Below are 19,674 nucleotides of genomic sequence, written 5' to 3'. Positions count from 1 at the left end.
ACAACAGGGTTTTGCTGGATTTTGCATCAAAATAGTCATTTTAACCACAGGCAATGTTAGAATGGATTTGTTCTTTGAGTTGGTTATTAAGCATGTCAGATATCAGGAATGTCGATATAAACTCCTCAAAAAAAATAAAGGAACATTTTGAAAACACATCAGGTCTCAAGAAACAAAAATTGCTGGCTGTCTGTGTTAGGAACAAAGGGACACCTCATCGTTTTATGGAAATGAAAATGAAAATGTTCAACCTACAGACCACCGAAAATCAAAATGATGCGGCGGGCTAGTCCGTATTGCTGAAACTTCGTGGCAGTAGCTCAAAATGGTACTCAGTATTTTGTACGACTCCCACGTATGCATGCCTGACAATGTCGGGGCATGCTCCTAATGAGATGACAGATGGTGTCCTGGGCTATCTCCTTCCCAGATCTGGACCAGGGCATCACTGAGCTCCTGGACAGTCAGAGGTGCAACGTGGCGGCGTTGTATGGACCAAAACATGATGTTCTTTTGGATTTAGGTCAGGCGAGCATGGGGCCAGTCAGTGGTATCAATTCCTTCATACTCCAGGAACTGTCTCCATACTCTTGCCATACTCGTGCACCAGGAGGAACCCGGAGCACACTTCACCAGCGTAGGGTCTAACAGTGGGTCCAAGGATTTCATTCCGGTAATGGCAGCCACGGTTCCATTGTCTAGCCTGTAGAGGTCCGTGCATTCCTCCATGGATATGCCTCCCCAGACCATCACTGACCCACCACGAAACTGGTCACGCTGAATGATGTTACAGGCAGCATAACGTTATCCACGGCGTCTCCAGTCACATGTGCTCAGGGTGAACCTGCTCTCATCTGTGAAAAGCACAGGGCACCAGTGGCGGACCTGCAAACTCTAGAGTTCTATGGCAAATGCCTATCGAGCACCATAGTGCCAGGCACTGAGCACAGGGCGCACTACAGGACTTCGGGCCCTCAGGACCCTCTCATGAAGTCTGTTTCTGATTGTTTGGTCGGAGACATTCAGACCAGTGGCCTGCTAGAGGCTCTGGCAGTGCTCATTCTGTTCCTGGTTGCACAAACAAGCAGATGGGTAGAGGACCTCCTACGGCGCTGTCCAGCTCCCCTAGAGTAACTGCCTGTCTCCTGGAATCTCCTCCATTCTCCTGAGACTGTGCTGGGAGACGCAGCAGACCTTCTGGCAATGGCACGTATTGATGTGACATCCTGGAATAGTTGGACTGCCTGTCCAACTCTGTATGGTCCAGGTATCGTCTCATGCCACAAGTAGTGACACTGACCCCAGCCAAATGCAAAACCAGTAAAAACAGTCAGAAAACCTGAGGAGGGGCAGAATATTAGTAGCCTCACTAGTGGCTTTCATTAACACCAAAGCAGCAGAAACTGATTAACAGCCCCCTCTGTTACTTACTTGACCAGATCAATATCTCAGAAGTTAAACTGACTTGATGCTATGCTCTTTTTAAAAAGTGTTCCTTTAATTTTAAGCAGTCTATCATTTTAATCAACCCTGCTGAGAAGGCACTACTGTATATATGTCCAGTAAATTTTTATTAACATCAGTACAAATATATCCCTTTTTAGGTGTTTGTATATGTCTTTGTTGCAGCTAAAACTCATGTATAAACAGGATGTTTTGCGCATTATAACATCTTCAGTAGATCTACAGTACTGTGCAAAAGTTTTAGGCAGGTGTGAAAAAATGCTGTAAACTAAGAATGCTTTCAAAAATATAAATAGTGATTGTTTATTTTTATCAATTTACACAATGCAAAGTGAGCGAACAAAGGAAAAACCTAAATCACATCAATATTTGGTGTGACCACCCTTTGCCTTCAAGACAGCATCAATTCTTCTAGGTACACTTGCACACAGTTTTTGAAGGAACTCAGCTGGTAGGTTGTTCCAAACATCTTGGAGAACTAACCACAGATCTTCTGTGGATGTAGGCTTCCTCACATCCTTCTGTCTCTTCATGTAATCCCAGACACACTCAATGATGTTGAGATCAGGGCTCTGTGGGGGCCATGCCATCACTTCCAGGACTTCTTGTTCTTCTTTACGCTGAAGATAGTTCTTAATGACCTTGGCTGTATGTTTGGGGTCGTTGTCCTGCTGCAGAATAAATTTGGGGCCAATCATACGCCTCCCTGATGGTATTGCATGATGGATAAGTATCTGCCTGTATTTCTCAGCATTGAGGGTACCATTAATCCTCACCAAATCTCCAACTCCATTTGCAGAAATGCAGCCCCAAACTTGCAAGGAACCTCCACCATGCTTCACTGTTGCATGCAGACACTCATTAATGTACCGCTCTCCAGCCCTTTGGCGAACAAACTGCCTTCTGCTACAGCCAAATATTTCAAATTTTGACTCATCAGTCCAGAGCACCTGTTGCCATTTTTCTGCACCCCAGTTCCTATGTTTTTTTGCATAGTTGAGTCGCTTGGCCTTGTTACCATGTCGGAGGTATGGCTTTTTGGCTGCAACTCTTCCATGAAGACCACTTCTGGCCAGACTTCTCCGGACAGTAGATGGGTGTACCTGGGTCCCACTGGTTCCTGCCAGTTCTGAGCTGATGCCACTGCTGGACATCTTCCGATTTCGAAGGGAAATAAGCTTGATGTGTTTTTCATCTGCTGCACTAAGTTTCCTTGGCCGGCCACTGCGTCTACGATCCTCAACGTTGCCCGTTTCTTTGTGCTTCTTCAAAAGAGCTTGAACAGCACATCTGGAAACACCTGTCTGCTTTGAAATATTTGTCTGGTAGAGGCCTTGCTGATGCAGTATAACTACCTTGTGTCTCATTGCTGTGCTCAGTCTTGCCATAGTGTATGACCTGTGACATGAAACTGTCTTCCACAACCACACCTTGGTAGCAGAATTTGGCTGTTCCTCACCCAGTTCTGAGCCTCCTACACAGCTGTTTCTATTTCGGTTAATGACTGTGTTTCAATCTACATGTGACATTGATGAGCATTAGCACCTGTCTGGTATAATTGGTTGATCATACACCGACTACAATCCTACAAAATCCCTGACTTTTTTCAAGTGTACCTATAAGAATTGATGCTGGTTTGAAGGGAAAGGGTAGTAACACCAAATATTGATGTAATTTAGGTTTTTCCTTTGTTCGCTCACTTTGCATTGTGTAAATTGATAAGAATAAACAATCACTATTTATATTTTTGAAAGCATTCTTAGTTTACAGCATTTTTTCACACCTGCCTAAAACTTTTGCACAGTACTGTATATAATGTTACTAACCATTTGAAATGGTTAATATGGGAAAGGAACCATGTGACTGAATGTGTTGCTCAGTCATAGTATTGATTTCTTGGAAGAAAGCAAGCTGTCAGGGATGATATTTAGTTGGGATGAACAAATTATTTGCCTGTGGTCAAAAGATGTGTACATTGTTCAGCAACTTCAAGTCTGTTAAAGCATTTTACTGGAAAAAAAAAAAAGAAAAAAAATACACACTGTGTTTAGTCTGTGTAATTAGCAGTAGGCTGGTGACTTTGTGCACAATCCATATTTACGACATCAATATCTATTTTTTCTTATGAAGCATATGAAGTATTGTGCAGCTTCCAGCTGCCTATTGTCCCAAGGACAATAAGAAACAAAGGCCTAGTCGGTTGTTAAGATAATGAAACACTGAAATTGCTCTGAGAATTATATTTAGTTCACGAGTGCTTAATATGCCAGAAGATGCTTGTTTTATCAAGCTCAGATTGAATGAAACTAAAGTCAATCAACCCCTTTAAATTGTTAATAAATATGTTATATGTTGCACAGTAAAACTGATCAGCAAGTATATTAAGATTTTGATTCATCATTTAAATGCAATGCATCATTGATTCAGTTCACATAGTCTTTTATGTCCTGTGAGAAATCTCATCCACTCAGATTTTAAGCTGTGTTTGGAGGTGTTGTTTGGGTTTACTGTTTGCTGTAGAACATCGGTGATGTTTGATCAGGATGCTTCAGTCTATATCCCGTTTGGAGTCAAACTCCAGTGCTGATAATGAAGCATCTGATACACATAATCTCTGGATTTGTCTGTCATGCTGCCTGTGCATCTGTTTTTCTTGTGTACTGCTTGACTGTCTGCCTCTGGATTTGCAGTCCAGTAATGGAAGTGCCCACAGACAGTCCTTTGTCAGAAGAGCAAGCTCGCTTATACTTCAGAGACGTCATCCTGGGTATAGAGTACTGTAAGTACCGCACACATCAGAACTTGTCTTAGTTTTGGCTCTATATAACATACCTGTGAAGTGTTGAAGTGAAATAAATGTTAATTCTCTTCTACACCATTAACAACCAAAGAGCTATTTATCGCACACATCATGACACTCTAAGTTTAAAAGGTTTGGCAGTATTCTCTCGTGCTTTGCCTTCTAAATAAACTGATACAGTAGTATTTTCTTTTATTGCTGAATGGAACAATGTGTTCTTCACCCTCCTCATCTTGGCTGCAGTTTGGTGCTGTCCTCCTCATCAGTATGTAGCCTCTGTTTAGCAGAGTGGTTTTTCTCAAGCTGGGTCATCACTTGGTGTAGTGGATCAATTTCACTGGGCTATGAGCCTAATCATTAGGGATCAATACTGCCTCTTTCTGGACTTTGGAGTCTGTCTGGAAAATAAGGCAACAGAGAGACTGCATGTGAATGCACATGCTGAGCTTCAGTCATTGTGACAGTTGAGGCTCAGCTACATTTCCTGTTCAAGGGCACAGCAGGCAGATGAACAGGCTCCTTGATTGAAAACCTATTTCCTAACCACTTGGCGTTATTGCAAGGATGAAAATCCCAAAATGTTAATGCGTCAACTTGGACAGCCCTAATACATCACTCAAAAATATTTTCTCATTCCTGTTATTTTGTCTTAAAAAAAAAAGTCATAAAATAGGTTAATACAATTAGCTAGAGCAAAATCTCTCCGAACTCAGAACGACCAACACATGAATTACAGACGTGTCTAGCTGGTTGGCTAGGTATATAACAGGAAGTGAATTATCTGACTCGTGTTAGCTTCTGCTAACACTGTCTCTTCGCTTCATGCTGAGTAATAAAACAAGCTCTTAACTCGAGCACAAAGTTTGCCATTGGTGTTGCTTCAGCTAACAGGAGCTATCAGATAAAATCTGGTAACAGTGACTGAGCTCGTTTCATTAAAAGGCAGGAGCCACGTGATTGGCTGAACACTGAGAGGGCGGGGACAACACCTCTGACATTAACTGCTATAAGCCAGTGTGAAAATAAAACTGAAATAATATTTTATAGTAATTACTGTAAAAAAGTAAAGTATTAGTAAATAAAGAATTTCTTAAATTATTTCACAAATTATTAGTTTCAATTAAATACTACATATGTACAGTTTATATCTGACATGATTATTTTAGAATATTTAATTTAATACTGAACAATCTCCCAAAGTTGTTAGTGCCTGTTGTTATTGTCTTGATGAACTCTATCTGTCATTTGTGTTCAGATGTAGGTGAAATAGCATGTCTCCTTCAGCCTAATTAATTAAGCAATATTTTATGTATGAACTGTTGTTCTGGATGTCACCGACATGTGTTTTAATTCTGAGTGTAATTAGTGCCAACAGCATTTAATTGCCAAGGCCCTTCAGTGTGTGAAGTGCCTCGTGTCTCAATACTTCCTCCTCAGACAAGAAGGCACCACTTATCCAATCAGTGGAGCGTCCAGTGCTTAGAGCCAGGCGGCTGTTAAGTGTTAAGGTCTGAAGATGTGCTCCACTTTGAGTCTTTGATGACCTTCACAGGCCTCACGTCATTCTTGTGCAATCAAACTGTTCACAGCCATAGTCACAATGCAAGAAGTATGAATTTGTGTTCTTACATTGGGAACAAAGTAAAAAGAAGGGGAGAGAAGAAACAGAAGAAGCTGTTATTGTCGGGTGTTAGTGCGTAATAAATATGTTGATGCTAGACTGAAATAAAAAGAAAACAATTATATTTGCTCAAATATTAATCCACTACATTTATCTGGCGGGTGCAGATACTGGTTAACTTGCAGGTAAACATTTATAATACCCCACATCGTTGAAGATTAGAACAGTTCCCAACCTTTTCAGACTGGGACTCCATGCTGTGGTTAGTCATATATCTCACCACAGGATTTTGACGGTCCCCAACTTTCTGTGCAGCGTCTTGAAAAGTGTCTCGATAGTGAGTGTCCCAGTTTCCCCAAAAAGATGACGGAGACATTAAAATGTTAGTGTAGCAGATTCATTCTCACTGTCGCAGGGGAGAAACCATTTCCACTTTAGATGCTCGTTGGCCTCCTCTGCACACTCAGGACACAGCCTCAATCTTTACCCCACTTCTCCAAGAATAACAAAACCATCAGGGTGTTGTTTGTCAGGTTTTGTTGTCGTAACAATTTCCTTTCCTTCCTCCTTTCCTCAGTGCACTACCAGAAGATTGTCCACAGGGACATCAAGCCTTCCAACTTGTTGCTGGGGGACGACGGCCATGTAAAGATAGCAGACTTTGGAGTCAGCAACCAGTTTGAGGGCAACGACGCTATGCTGTCCAGCACTGCTGGCACACCTGCATTTATGGCACCGGAGACCTTGTCGGACAAGCGAAAGAGCTTCAGTGGGAAAGTGAGTGAACTCCTAGAGTATATAAACAGCATTACATGTCTGAGTCGGGTGTGTGCGTGTGTCTCTGAGTGAAATGAACTAAATGCTGTAAAAGCCGCAAATCCTGCCCTAAGCCTTTACCCATATGACTTGAAAATAAGAGCTGTGACAAGTCAGGCCTTTACTGGCCTGCTAATCCATGAATCCATGTAACGAATCATCCTCTGTGCTGGCTGATATTAACAACTACAACCCAGCAGCAAACAATAATAATAAAGAAATAGAGTAGTCAGTTTATGATATAGTAATTATTGATTCGGGAATGTTTCTCATCCTTACACCGTGTCTGCCTTTCACAGTTAAGCAACGATCAAGGATAACAATCATCTGTAATGATTGGATTGATTACCACCTACATGCTGTAATTAATAGAATATTTGGAAGCAAACAAACAAATTACAGCACACTCATTCAGATCTGTTCAGGCTTATTAACCACTCTGCAGTAGTCGAGTAGTTTCAGGCCGATCATTGTTTAATGCTTAACTTCTCGTGCAACACGGGTAACGACTCGGTAATGCACTTTTACAGAAGCATCCATGTAAATATAAGACATAAATAAACCATATTGCACGTTTTTTTTTAACAGTGCAACTATGAAATCATGTGAAATAAATAGAACTCTAAATATCCAGCCATCCACATCGTGCTATATTCTGAAGAAGCAACTCCAATGAAAATTTTCCCATTGCCATGTTTTATATGTATACGGAAAAGTTTTGATATGCACATGGGGTACTGCAAAACGTCTGCCTAGGATTCTGAGCCTCACACTTGTGTGGTAGTTTGATTAGTTTGAACAAATAACATGTAAACAGACTGTAGGACACCGGTGTCCACGCACCAGGGGGTCTGGTGCAGAAAAGAGTTTACCAATCAGCTTTTGTAACCTTTCCCTTCCACCCCCGTCTCTCTTGCCTTTGTATCACGGTCATGCTCCTTCCTCCAGTGGTTGCATGTCCATAAAGGAGGGGACAAAATAGAACATTTGATTGCGGACCAAAAGCCATCAGGCTGTAAGAGACGTTCAAGTGCCTCAGCCTGCTGTTTTCCCGAAGCTTTCACAAAATTATACGCCCTTTTCTGTCTGATTAGTCTTCCGAATTTGGATGTGGTCAAGCCGTGTTTCAAAGAGCATGTAAATCAGCGGTGAAATCCTTGATATCCAACACTTATATGTCGCCTAAACCTCCTCAGCTGTCAGTCCCAGTAGTACATTGGGCCATTAGGGCATGTTAGTCATACATCACCCTGTCCGATAACACACGCCACTGGCATTGAGATAGATTGCACAGATTCAAGGGCTCATTTAATTATTCCATATCAATCAAGGAATAGAAATGGATTTCCAGTCGAGCTGCAGGGCGAGAGAGAGAGGGAATCTGTGTGGGACGCAGAAAGCCTGATGGCTAGCAGCAGTGCCTCGGTTATATGATCACATAAATCCATCTTCAAGGTATCTGACGGTACACGCCCCCTTAAAAATAACCTAAAAATGTCCCATAAATCATTGAAAGGCAGTCTGCATCGATTCGGGGCACTGTGTTTGTCTGTGAAAGTAGGTCCTGTCTTTACTGCAGTGTTGTTTGGCATTCAGCTGCCCTTAACATCACTTTTGGCACTTTCTTAAAGGCACTGGACGTCTGGGCCATGGGAGTTACCCTCTACTGTTTCGTCTTTGGGAAGGCAAGTCTGCACGTCTTCTACCTCTCAGTCATTTATTAATATCTGTTGCACAAATAGTAACGGAGAAGGCTGGAGTAGGTGTTTATTTTACAGACTACACAGCTTGTTAACAGCATCCAGTGGCACTTCAGTAACAACACTAACTGTCACCTTTATTTATTTATTTTTATATAGAGGCTTTCTAGTGTCATCGTTCATTTTAATGATCACTGAAGGCTGACTGCTGCTGTTGTTTTTTTGTCTTGGCTCTCTTTAGGGCTGCAGGTTCTCACTGGTGCATGAGTAATTCAGCGTACTTTCTTTGTGATTTTCACTCCCTTTCTCCTCTGTTCCACCTGCAGTGCCCGTTTATTGACGAGTACATATTGGCTTTGCACAATAAGATAAGGACCAAGCCTGTGGATTTCCCAGAAACGTAAGTCCATCTCCTGCAGCCTTCCCTCTCTTCCGCTTTATTAAAAAAGACAGCAGTGCTGCTCCAAGCGCCTCCAGTCCACAGCAGAAACCGGCGTCTTCGCGGCAAGCTATCCTTTCAGCTTCATCGGAATCGAAAAGCATTTTCTTCTCTGATTTAGTTTTACTGCTTGGCCAAAAAGAAAAGCGAATAGCCTTGCACAGCAGTCAGCGCCAGCGCGCATTAAATGTCACCTGCATGTGATCAAAACAAGCATTGAAAAAGCAAACAGAGGCATCAGCGTCCTGCACACATGCAAGCTGTTGTGTCTCACCAATCTTCCTCTCGCCAAAAGGTCAGATAAAAGCATGGAGGCCCTCTCGGGTAAATAACTCTTAAAAAAAAAAAAATCAGACAAAGGTGAAGGAGTGTAAACACAGCTAAAGTGAAGTGGCTGTGAGTGGCAGTTGGAGCATGTGCGAGGACAGAGTGTCATATTATTAATGATGAGCAGCCTAATGCAGCGGTCTTAATAGCATGTTTGTGCGGAAAGCTTGTTCATTATATGTGACCTTCCTCCATAACGGAACATCACATAACCTAATGGAGTCATCTCTACACTGTACCAATCAATGAATTAGCAACACCTCGTTGTCAGCACTGGTAGAGCTGTTATACTGTAGGAGTTGTGGAGTTAATGTCACACCACTGTCATTATGATCAATGTCTGAGCTCATATGAACTGTTTTACTGAGACAATCAGGGCCCCAGGGGAAAGTAACTGGCCTGGCATTTGGTTTTTATGGGCGGGCCTTGGCAGTCAGTTGGAGGGATGCAACAATGAAGTGGCATGTTTATTTACTAAGTCACACAAAAGTGACTTTATTCACCAGCACCATGGACCACACTACAAAACAAGCAAGATTACTGCACCAGCTCAGGGGTCTTGTTATCTGTCTTTTCATCTACCTACCTACAGTGCTGCTTAAAAGTTTATGAACCCTTCAGAATTTTCGACATTTCTGAAGTCCTGACAGTGGACAGAGAGAATCCAGTCAAACAAATGAAACGGAAATAATATACACATGCATGTATTTATGCAGGAAAGTTAATCACTGTACATGTCTGTGAGTTGAAAAAGTAAGTGAACATTTGTTTTCGGTATCTGCTGCACCCTCTTGTGCAGCAACAGAAGCTAAACGTTTACGGTAACTGCTGACCAGTCGTCGATCAGGCGGCTTGGGGGAATTTTTCCTCCAAGATGTTCCTCACGTAAACTTCTTGCTTTAAATCCAAAATGTAGAAATATTCCGGTTGTTGTTTTGGTCGGCCCTAAACTTTGACTTGTGAGTCAAAGAAATGAGTGAATCGTTGTTCTTGCGCCTCATTATTCTGAAATAGTAAGGAAGCAAACTTGTTTACCCTAGAGTTGTCTTGACAGTATATGTAAAAATACGCTGTGCGATGTCATTCCTAATAAAAACTTAATTGAGTCAAAGAAGGATACACGAAACTTTTTTTTTTTTGATGACCATTTGGTGTGGAGGCAGGAGTGGTTATTTGTGTCTGTTGAGGATGACTACCATACACAATTAGTTTTTTTCTGTGTAGTATTCAGGTTCTTTCAAGCTCAGATGAGTAATTATTGCATTTTTTCTTGGTGAAATTCTGAACAGAACTCTGATGACCTCTCAAAAAATACTCATATTAAGCAATCTGAGAAAGCATTTTCAGTGTTTGGTTAAATTGCTTACGACTTATTGAACCTGTGGGAAGGTGCTACCGATAGACAGGGCTTCTGTTTAAGCCCCCGCACGGCTGATAAAGACAAGATTTAGAGTGCAACCTCAGTCTTAGTGCTTGCCGGATGCACAATTTGTGATACAAACATAAGACGCTGAAAATACATCACCCTTGTTTGAACAGGGTGTCATTGACTTTGTTTTCCATGTTCTCATCACATGGCGTTTGCAAATTACCCAATCTCCTTTCCCCAAATCATGATTTTGTGTATTTTGCAGACCAACGATAAGTGAAGAGCTGCGGACTCTGATCTTGCGGATGCTGGATAAGAACCCAGACACCAGGATCACCCTCCCTGAGATCAAGGTAACATGAAGCAGATGCAAAATGAGGCTACGAGATTAAGAACCTGTTGTTGAGGGAGACATGTCGTTAATTTGAACGCAATCATAACAGGAGGGTTTCATTGTTCATATTCGCACACAGCAAAACTGCTTTTTTCCCCTTCTGTGATCGACTCTGACCTCACTGCGGTACGTGCAATAAGGTTCATTAGGCATGCCGTGTTGCTCCGGGGCATGATGAAACTTGTTTGTCCCTGAGGAGGACTGGGCTGAAATTGAGTCAGTCCGTATTACAGGGGCAGAGAGGGTCCAGGACAGCCATGGATGGATGGATGACATTACCCACTCCCCACTGTGTTTCCATGACACAATCTAATCATGTCAGTGACTCATTTTTTTTCACCAGAGACTGTTTGTGTTCATGGAACAGGAGATAATGAGGCTGTCAGACATCATGCCTGTCCTCGGGCGAACGCTCACGCACAAACACTTTTCTTGACACAAGTTACAAGAGACAAAATACTTCGTGCAATCCTCCTCAGCCTTCTGCCGAGTTATAAACTACTGCACTCAGATCTCAGAGAAATCAAAGACTGCATAGGATGAAAGTGTCTGCATACCATTGTTGTCTGTGTGTATGTTTAGATGGACCAGTGGGTGACCCAGGGAGGCACTGACCCCTTGCCCCTGGAGGAGGAGCACTGCTCTGTGGTGGAGGTCACAGAGGAGGACATCCAGAACTCTGTGAAGTTTGTTCCGAGCCTTTCTGCTGTGGTAAGAAACGCTGAGTGTCCTCCATTCATAAAGGACACAGGCCTCGTTCACCTCCACAGTGATTTTTAACATTAACTAGACTACATTGACATCTTTTCATGTGGTTGATCTTAGCTGAAATTCTGCTGCATTTCCCGAATCTGGAAATCCAGGTTAAGCCCCAGCTCTCTACATTAATTTAGAAACATGTTCATAAAGTGGCATAGCCCTCCACAGTAGAGTCACCGTTGCCAGCTCTCACTCTTCTGGCACAAGGCCCTCGCTTTCAGACTTGCTCTCATGCTCTTATGCTGCCCAGTTAAGTTAGGTTAAACAGGTTAGGCTTCTTCACACAGGTGAAAGTCTGAACATCAGGCTTTTACACATTTCAGCGCCAACACTAGTCCATAACCATTACAATGAGCAAAAAAGACACGGCTGACGTTACGTTCCCCGGTAGTTAATCAAATTCCTCTTTGTTTGCAGCAGTTTACAGCAGACGATCCACATCTTTATTCTCGACACATCTGTACATTTGTACACCGAGAGACAAATGAGCTGTCTCACGCAGAGTCACAGTTTTACAGTTACATTTGTTTTGCAGCCACTCTGCTTTGATCGAAACCATTTATTAGTTACACTTGTTACATAAAAGTCAGTAAAAGTCTGACTTGAAATGTTTTTCCTGTTTTTTTTTTTTTTTATGTATTCGCTTTACTGCTTAAATTGGTCTTTGCAGTAAATATTAATTTGCACATGGATGTGTCTCATATATAAATATATATAAGACATGACCTTGGTAATCATTACAACAACAAGGAGCCCAGTAACAATGAAACCACATTTTATTTTACCAGGAACAGAAGAGTAACGTTGGCACAGGTTGCCGCTTGTCTGTTGCCCAGTCAAGAGCATGTATTCCTCCTCATTGTGGATATTAGCAGTGTTGGTCTAAATGAGCATTAGCGGCACATTAACAGCAACTTTAGATTCAGAAGCTTGCTATGTTAAAGCCTCTCTCGCAAGAAACTGTCTCAGTAAATGGCAAATATTATTTATCTGCTGCAGGATGTCTCAGGGAGATATTTGATGATCGATCTCGGCAATCACAAGTTGTGATTGCTGAGATGTTGTGATTGTGATTCACGACAACAAATGACGTCTACAGCTCTGTCAGTGGTCACCAAGAAACCGATGATTTTCCTGGAATTACATTTATATCACTCTCATACGCTCTGCTATTCTAGTTTGTTTTTAACCCCTCACGTGCACATCTCACATGGAAGACCATCTACTCACCTGCTCAAAAAAAACAGTGGCCCTTTTGGATATCTTTGTAACCATCCTGTGTTGTGAATGTTTCAGATCTTGGTAAAAGCCATGTTGAGGAAGCGCTCCTTCAGTAACCCCTTTGAGTGTCCGAGCAGGCGAGAGGAGCGGTCCATGTCTGCACCTGGCAGTCTGCTCATGTAAGCATGCACATCATCACGATCTGATCTCCTTTGCATACTTAATATGTACATATCTCATCCAGGAAGACAAAAGCGCACAGGTCCAGTCTGATCGGAAACATTGTTAAAGATTCTGACGGATCAGTACTCCGTACCCGTTTCTTCTTTCTGCAGTATCAGGTTAACTAGCGCTCATACTTGCAGCAGCAGCCGCAGCTGCTGCTTTGTGTTGCCATAGCACCATAATTCATTCTTTCATTGTATGCACTGGAGCTTACAGCATTTATAAGTGTTTTTTTTTTGTGTGTTACTTCTAGCGTTCAAGGCTAGAAAGATTCAGAGTGACACAGACCCGCTAGCACCGCAGGCCGACCTTGGATTTCTGTTACATGGATTGAAAGCATCACATGGAGAAATTGACTTCATTTCATACTGTCATGAAATTTTAACATATACAGCCAAGGGCAAATGCCTGCCTCAGTTTTTGTTGCCTGCTGCTCTGCAGGCGCTTTTGGAACAATATCCTGTGTTTAAGTGTCCAGCAGAGTTTGTCTTGAAGATAGATTGCTGTTGTGCTCAAAGTGGAGCAGACTCTAATGTCACATTGTGAGCAGTTTATTAGATAATATCTCCTCTTCTCCTCTATATTGGCCGAGGTTTCCCCTGTTTCGCTCTAGGCTGTCAGAGAGCTGCTGTCTTAGTTGAAGGTTGTTTTCAGAGGACGTGTGGGGAACATGAAATAATACTGCCCCCTGCTGGAAAATGAAAAACCATGGCTACATCTAAAGCTCAAAATAGTGAGGCGTGATCTGGAATGTCGAGTCTGTGAAGAACTGAGGCTTTTCAATAAAGGATACTATCCTTTATTGAAAGGCATTATTAATGAACACACACTGTGCGGGACCATTACCAAAAGCACTGGAAGGCTCTGAGAGCCTTGAGCGCTGCTCTACTTCAAAGCTCAGCTGCAGCCAAAGCTTTCAGATTTCTTTTCAGAACGTTGAAACTAACGAATGTCTCAAAAAACAATAACTAAACACTTTTTTTTCTCCCCAAAATGAAAGAGAAAGCAAATGTAGGCTGAGTCATGCTCAGGTTATGATATAAGTATGATTCTTTTGTGACAGGAAGCAATTGGATTTGGGGATAAAGCGGCTACATGTTGTGAGACGGACGCTACCTGCCATCCTGACAATGATCTAATTATTCTATGCATATTCTAACACAGTTGATATTACTGTTAGTATTCAAGCTACTGGATGTGAAATATTATTTGTGGCTGCTTCTTACATCTGTCTTCTATCCTCATCCAGTTAAGCTCTGCTGACATTTGAAATCTCCCTTTTTAGCTTTCTGGCAGACAGCCATATTGGTTGTTTACATCGTCAGTGTCATGGAACGCCTCAACCTCCAAATTTGGTTCAGCGTGTAAAACTTATACCTTTCTTGTAATGCTCTTCCCGCAGTTCTTAATGCAGACTCGGCACTTATGACATCACTGTGACATCACAAGGGCTCCTCCTTTTGACATATGAAGTAAAAAAAAAAAAAAAAAACACGAACGTCCTTTTGCGTATATTGCTTGCGATTATTATATCATTATGTCGGTTGATTCATTGACTGCTCATGTCAGGAGTAGTACTGAATATCTGACCCCAGTCCCCTCAAGTTGGGTCAGAGGTGGGTCGTCTCCGCCAGCGAGCATGTCTTTGCCCTCTCACCTGTGACCTCTCCATCTTTTCTCCCACTTTGCTGCAGGGACTCGTGGCCCTTCCGGCCCTCTTTAAAACTTCACCCCTCACTCAGGTAACGCATTGCGCCAAGCAGTCTGGCACGCTGTCTGTCCAGCATCCACCAGCCGCTGCGCTCATCGCCATCTTAGTCCCCACTCTGAGCAGACCCCCCCAGCTATCATGTCCCCGCTGCCATCATTTAAATGTTGTGCCGCATTGATAAAGCATTCCGTGTGTTTTTAACATCCATCGTGTAACTAGAAAAAAAAAAAAAAGGAAAAGAGCTGCTCCGATTGTCGTGCTGCATTTGAAGGCATGTGCTTGATAGTGTGACCATTTAGATCTCTGCCTTCAATGCAGCTGCCCAGGCTGAAATGATCAGAAGAGTCAGAATACCTGCTGATCTTGACATTCTTCTCTCTCTCTCTCTCTCTCTCTCTCTCTCTCTCTCTCTCTCTCTCTCTCTCTCTCTCTCTCTCTCTCTCTCTCTCTCTCTCTCTCTCTCTCTCTCTCTCTCTCTCTCTCTGTGTCTCGTTCTTTTAGGAAGGGAAGCACAGGCGATGGACCCAGAGAAGGAGAGCTGGAGGACCTGCATGAAGACGAGCCCTCCTCTTGAGTCTTAATGACACTCCCGATCAACAGAGCTTTGTCCTAAATATTAAACCATCCACGCCTTCATCCATGCATTTCCTTCAAATGAGTGACACAACGCGAACGCTTCATTCTGTAAACCTGAGATTGAAAAACTCTTGGCTTTTTAAACCTGACGTTGCTTGTGAAAACATTCAGGCACTCCTGATGCTTTCCCTTTTGCTTCCTGTTTGCCTCAGAACACCTGTTTCTCCATTGTGGACATTTTGGACACTATGCTTGACGGTGTTGCTTGTCCTAGCTGCTCAACCGTTTACCGCCGTGACTGGCATCAGTGAACCGATGAGAGGAACTCTAACAATTCCAGTTTCAAGTTATTGTTTGCGGGAAAATACGAGGACATGTTGGACAGCAGGCCTCCTGCTGTAATGTGGAAACAGGCGGATGTTTTTTATCTTTATGCATGTTGAATTAATAGGCCTCATCATCCGACTGTTTACAGCCACATGTCACATTCATGGCGAGAATAGACATCCCTGTCCAGCGCTTCAGCATGTAAATACACTCCATTGTTGTTTCAGTGAAATACAGGGCTTCTGTTTTCTGATCAGCGATCAGTCATCGTTGTGCATCAGATGTCTTGAGGTACCTTCTGTGTTATCACGACCCTTTTCTGTTATTTGTGTTGAAAGTCAAATTGTTGATAACTTATATTTTAAAGCAGGGTGATGAAGGACAGAGTCCTTCCTGTGCTACCTTCACAGACCTCGACTGGCAGCGCTTCTGTGAGGAAGGAAGTCAGCTGTCTGAGGGTGATCTGGCAGAAAGGACGTTTAAATGACTTTCCCTGCTGTGTGACATGTAATTATTTTTGTGTTAGGGGTCATTTGACGCTTCCCCTCTTACTCTGTTAAGTGTTAAGTTTCCTGTTCTCTGTCACCGTCTCTTTCCTTTCGTATCATTCCGTACTGTTGGCTTTGACGTGAGTGAAACTGGAACGCGCTTTAAATAATTCCACTTCCAATTCGGAACACATTTTTATGTGGACCATTCTTGGATGCAGAGCTGATTTAAAAGCATAAATAATGTCCACGTTAAACATCAGCGAGCACCCTTGCGGGAGAAATTGAATCAACTTGTACAAAGCTATCTAAATCGAAGGGACACCAATTATTCTGAGGGAAGTTATTTGCGTTTCTTATGCTCAGGAAAGTGACTTTTTCAGGCCAGACAGAAACGAGGAAGGGTCTTTTTATTTCATTTTCATCATTAACACTGGTTCAGGTAACACTGTGCTGTGAGGTACACTTCATCATATGCAAAGGACAACAATCCTGTTACTGTATTATTTAAAAAAAAGAAAAGGAAAAACTAAATAAATGCAGAACCTATACTAGCTCATAATTACCATAGACTAGTAGCAGGGAGAAGTAATTCACTGGTAACTTCCCGTTTCTTCTAAAACAAGAACAGGAAATACAGTGTTGCACACATGTTAATGTAGAAACTTTCAAGCTTAAATATATGAAGGTTTAAATTCAGTTACACCGGTACTGTTCATATTTTGATGTTTTGGCGGGATGGTGTAAGGTGCAGGGTTTGTTTTTATGTCAGGCGTCTTAAAAAGCTAAGGGAGCATCAGGGAATTAAAAAAACAAAACAAATATATTGAATCAAACGATGGGATTTGTGGCTCTTAAAGGGATTAGGATCTTACAGCTGAGTTTCTTTCCATCGTTCTTTTAGGGTGACGTTTGTTTGATTTGCAAATGTCCTATTGTGTTTATTATGCGCTTTTACAGCTGAAGCGCACACGGTTCCCAGTGTTAGCTCGACACGCGCAGCAGTCTTGCCTTTCTGCCGGCTCCCAGCCCCCGCGTGCAGGGAACATGGTAAATTGTAGCCGCGAAGTATAACCTTATGAGGTCTGGCGTCGTGCTGCTCTTCACAAGTCATTTCCTCAACCTCTGGGAACCACTGCTCTGAAATTTGGTAAAAAGAAGAACTCTCTTTAAGCACGACTAATAATTCCCACAGTTTGCTCACGTAGCGAGAGCCTTGCAAAAGAATCCTATTGTTTGTAACCACATCACTAATTTAACCTCCCTCCGCAATTACCTCTTGTAATTTTCACACAGTTGTTCCTGAGTGACCTCTGGTAGTTCAAGCATGCTCTGCTAAAGACGGGAAAGTTGATTAGTAAGCATGTTAACCTTGTGAGATCATAATAGGCACTGTGGAGTAGTGACGGAAAGAGTTTTGTATTTTTTCCAAGTTAAACTGCTGATCTGTGCTCACTTGTATCATCATCGAAAAAAAAGAAAAGCTTCTGCCTCAGCTCCAATATTTACACTGCTCCATTTTGAGTCTTCTTTTGGCGGCCTGCCGTGTCAGCCCCTGTGAAAGACCGGCGCTTTCTGCTGGCAGACTGCTCTGAACGCTTGAAAAGGAGCATTTCAATGTCATGATTAGCCCTTGGCTGCCAGCAACACTTCCCCATCCACTTCAAGTGTCGTCCCCAGTGTGGCTGATTAAAAACAATGAGTGCAGCCCTCTGTATTTCCTCTATTAGTCTTGCCCTCTGTCCCCTCCAGTGCTGCTGCTGAGCCGCCGCGTTTAGGGCTTTATTACCACAAGGCATAAAAATCCTGAAGGATGTTGACATTTGAGAATCAGCTTTATTATCTTGCGGGTACAGGAGACGGTGAAACTTTAGTATCTGTAGTTTTTAGTTCCGTGAAAGAATCTTAATGAAAGTAGATGCTGATTTGTCTGTCTGTTTGCCGGGTGGCCTTCGGTGAAGGGCTCTTGAACCAAAAAGTGTGATACGGCGTTGTATTTGCTGTATGTTTTTTTTTATATTATTATTATTATTATATCTAGGTGTCGCCATTTGTGTGGATGTTTGTCACTGTCAGAGGTGCAATATTGCTGTCATTTTTATCGTCAGTGCGTCACCGGCTCTTTCCCCGCTGTCGGAGCACTCAGGTCACTCCCCCTTTAACGTGTGCGTTAGTTGTTCAAGGTTTAACTTAAACACTGCTTACATTTACACTGTTGCACGTCTCCACTTGTGAATACATACTGCAGTCATTGTGATTACGTACCGCTAGCAGCCGCAAACCGTGTGGTTCACCTGTAAAAGACCATATTTCCTGTGCTTTTTGATGCGTTTCTCGTCACTGTCGATCTGCATGTCGCAGCATTGCTACCTAGTTTGTGAGAGTTTTCTACAAATGGCTTCTGTCTGCGTGGAAAGGCTGTAACAACTGCAGAGATTGATTCTGAATGCTTGTTTTTGTTGTTCAGCTCCACATTCGATCTGAATGGTGAATGTTGAACACAACTGGGGCGAAGGACATTGCTGCTGAAAAGAAGCAGGGTGTACTCTAAAACCTGCAAGGTTTAGAGCACAGGAGGAAAAAGAAGAGGCCGCCTTGTGCTCAGATCCTCTCAAGAGATGCAGTGATGGATGATGACTAGCCTCCCTTGAATATAGCACAGTTGCTTCGTGTTATCTTGGTTTCTTGTCCTGCTTTTACCCTGTACAGTATATCCACAGCCTCTAAAGAGACTGAAGCACGGCCATGTGTGAAGCACTTTACTCTGTAGTTCCTGAAGTAAGGTGTACCAAAAAGAAAATCCTGATGTCAACCACAGAATCTCCAGAGATTTGTCTCTATTTAATTAATTTTTGTCTGTGTATTCCTTGTTTTTTGCCAATTTGCTGATCACTATTTTATGTAAATGTTGCAAATGATATCCATAACCCTTGAACGCATCCTATTTTTCAACGGCCAAGTGGTCACCTGTGAGGCTCATCCTTGTAGAAATCGCTGCTTGCTGCACATCTGTGGATCCCGAATGAGCTGGATGGTGCAGGGTTTTGCTCCGTCTGCGTGCTCTCTAGCTTTGCGTTGTTACTGCAGCGAGCGGGAGAGGAGAAAAATCAATGGGTGCCGTTGCCCCGGCTGCAGCACAGGAAGTGAGTGGCAGGACGAATTTCTTGTCATTTTCAGGTCATAATTATATCCAAAGTGTGTGTGTGTGTGTGTGTGTGTGTGTGTGTGTGTGTGTGGAAGGTGTCTGCTGTCTTTTCTGTTGCTTTCTGTCTCGTGCATTTCTCGCCTGTGTCAAGTTGCTAAAACAGAAGCATGGCACATCCCTATGGAATGCAGTTGTTACACTGTAAATATGTACCGATATATATAAATAAGCTATTTTTTGCATGCTTTTTGTACACCTAAACATTATCAAAGACAATAAAAAAAGAACATCT

At 42.6% G+C, this 19,674-nt stretch overlaps 1 protein-coding gene across 1 annotated transcript in view; it reads left to right on the top strand.

Moving 5' to 3' along the window:
- Positions 1–19,515, top strand: part of camkk1a (calcium/calmodulin-dependent protein kinase kinase 1, alpha a) — a 63,655-nt gene extending 44,140 nt beyond the window's left edge. The window contains exons 9-16 of the mRNA XM_084564783.1: positions 4,155–4,243; positions 6,463–6,662; positions 8,333–8,386; positions 8,728–8,801; positions 10,802–10,889; positions 11,513–11,641; positions 12,986–13,089; positions 15,348–19,515. Coding sequence (XP_084420909.1) covers positions 4,155–4,243; positions 6,463–6,662; positions 8,333–8,386; positions 8,728–8,801; positions 10,802–10,889; positions 11,513–11,641; positions 12,986–13,089; positions 15,348–15,420 — 811 coding nt within the window. The 3' untranslated portion in view covers positions 15,421–19,515. The remainder of the gene's footprint in view (positions 1–4,154; positions 4,244–6,462; positions 6,663–8,332; positions 8,387–8,727; positions 8,802–10,801; positions 10,890–11,512; positions 11,642–12,985; positions 13,090–15,347) is intronic.
- Positions 19,516–19,674: the final 159 nt, after the last annotated feature.

This window comes from Chelon labrosus (genome assembly GCF_963514085.1).
Source record: "Chelon labrosus genome assembly, chromosome: 17".
NCBI classification, from domain to species: Eukaryota; Metazoa; Chordata; class Actinopteri; order Mugiliformes; family Mugilidae; genus Chelon; species Chelon labrosus.
The sequence above is the reverse complement of the archived record's forward strand: the minus strand, read 5'-3'. Positions and strand labels throughout refer to the sequence as shown.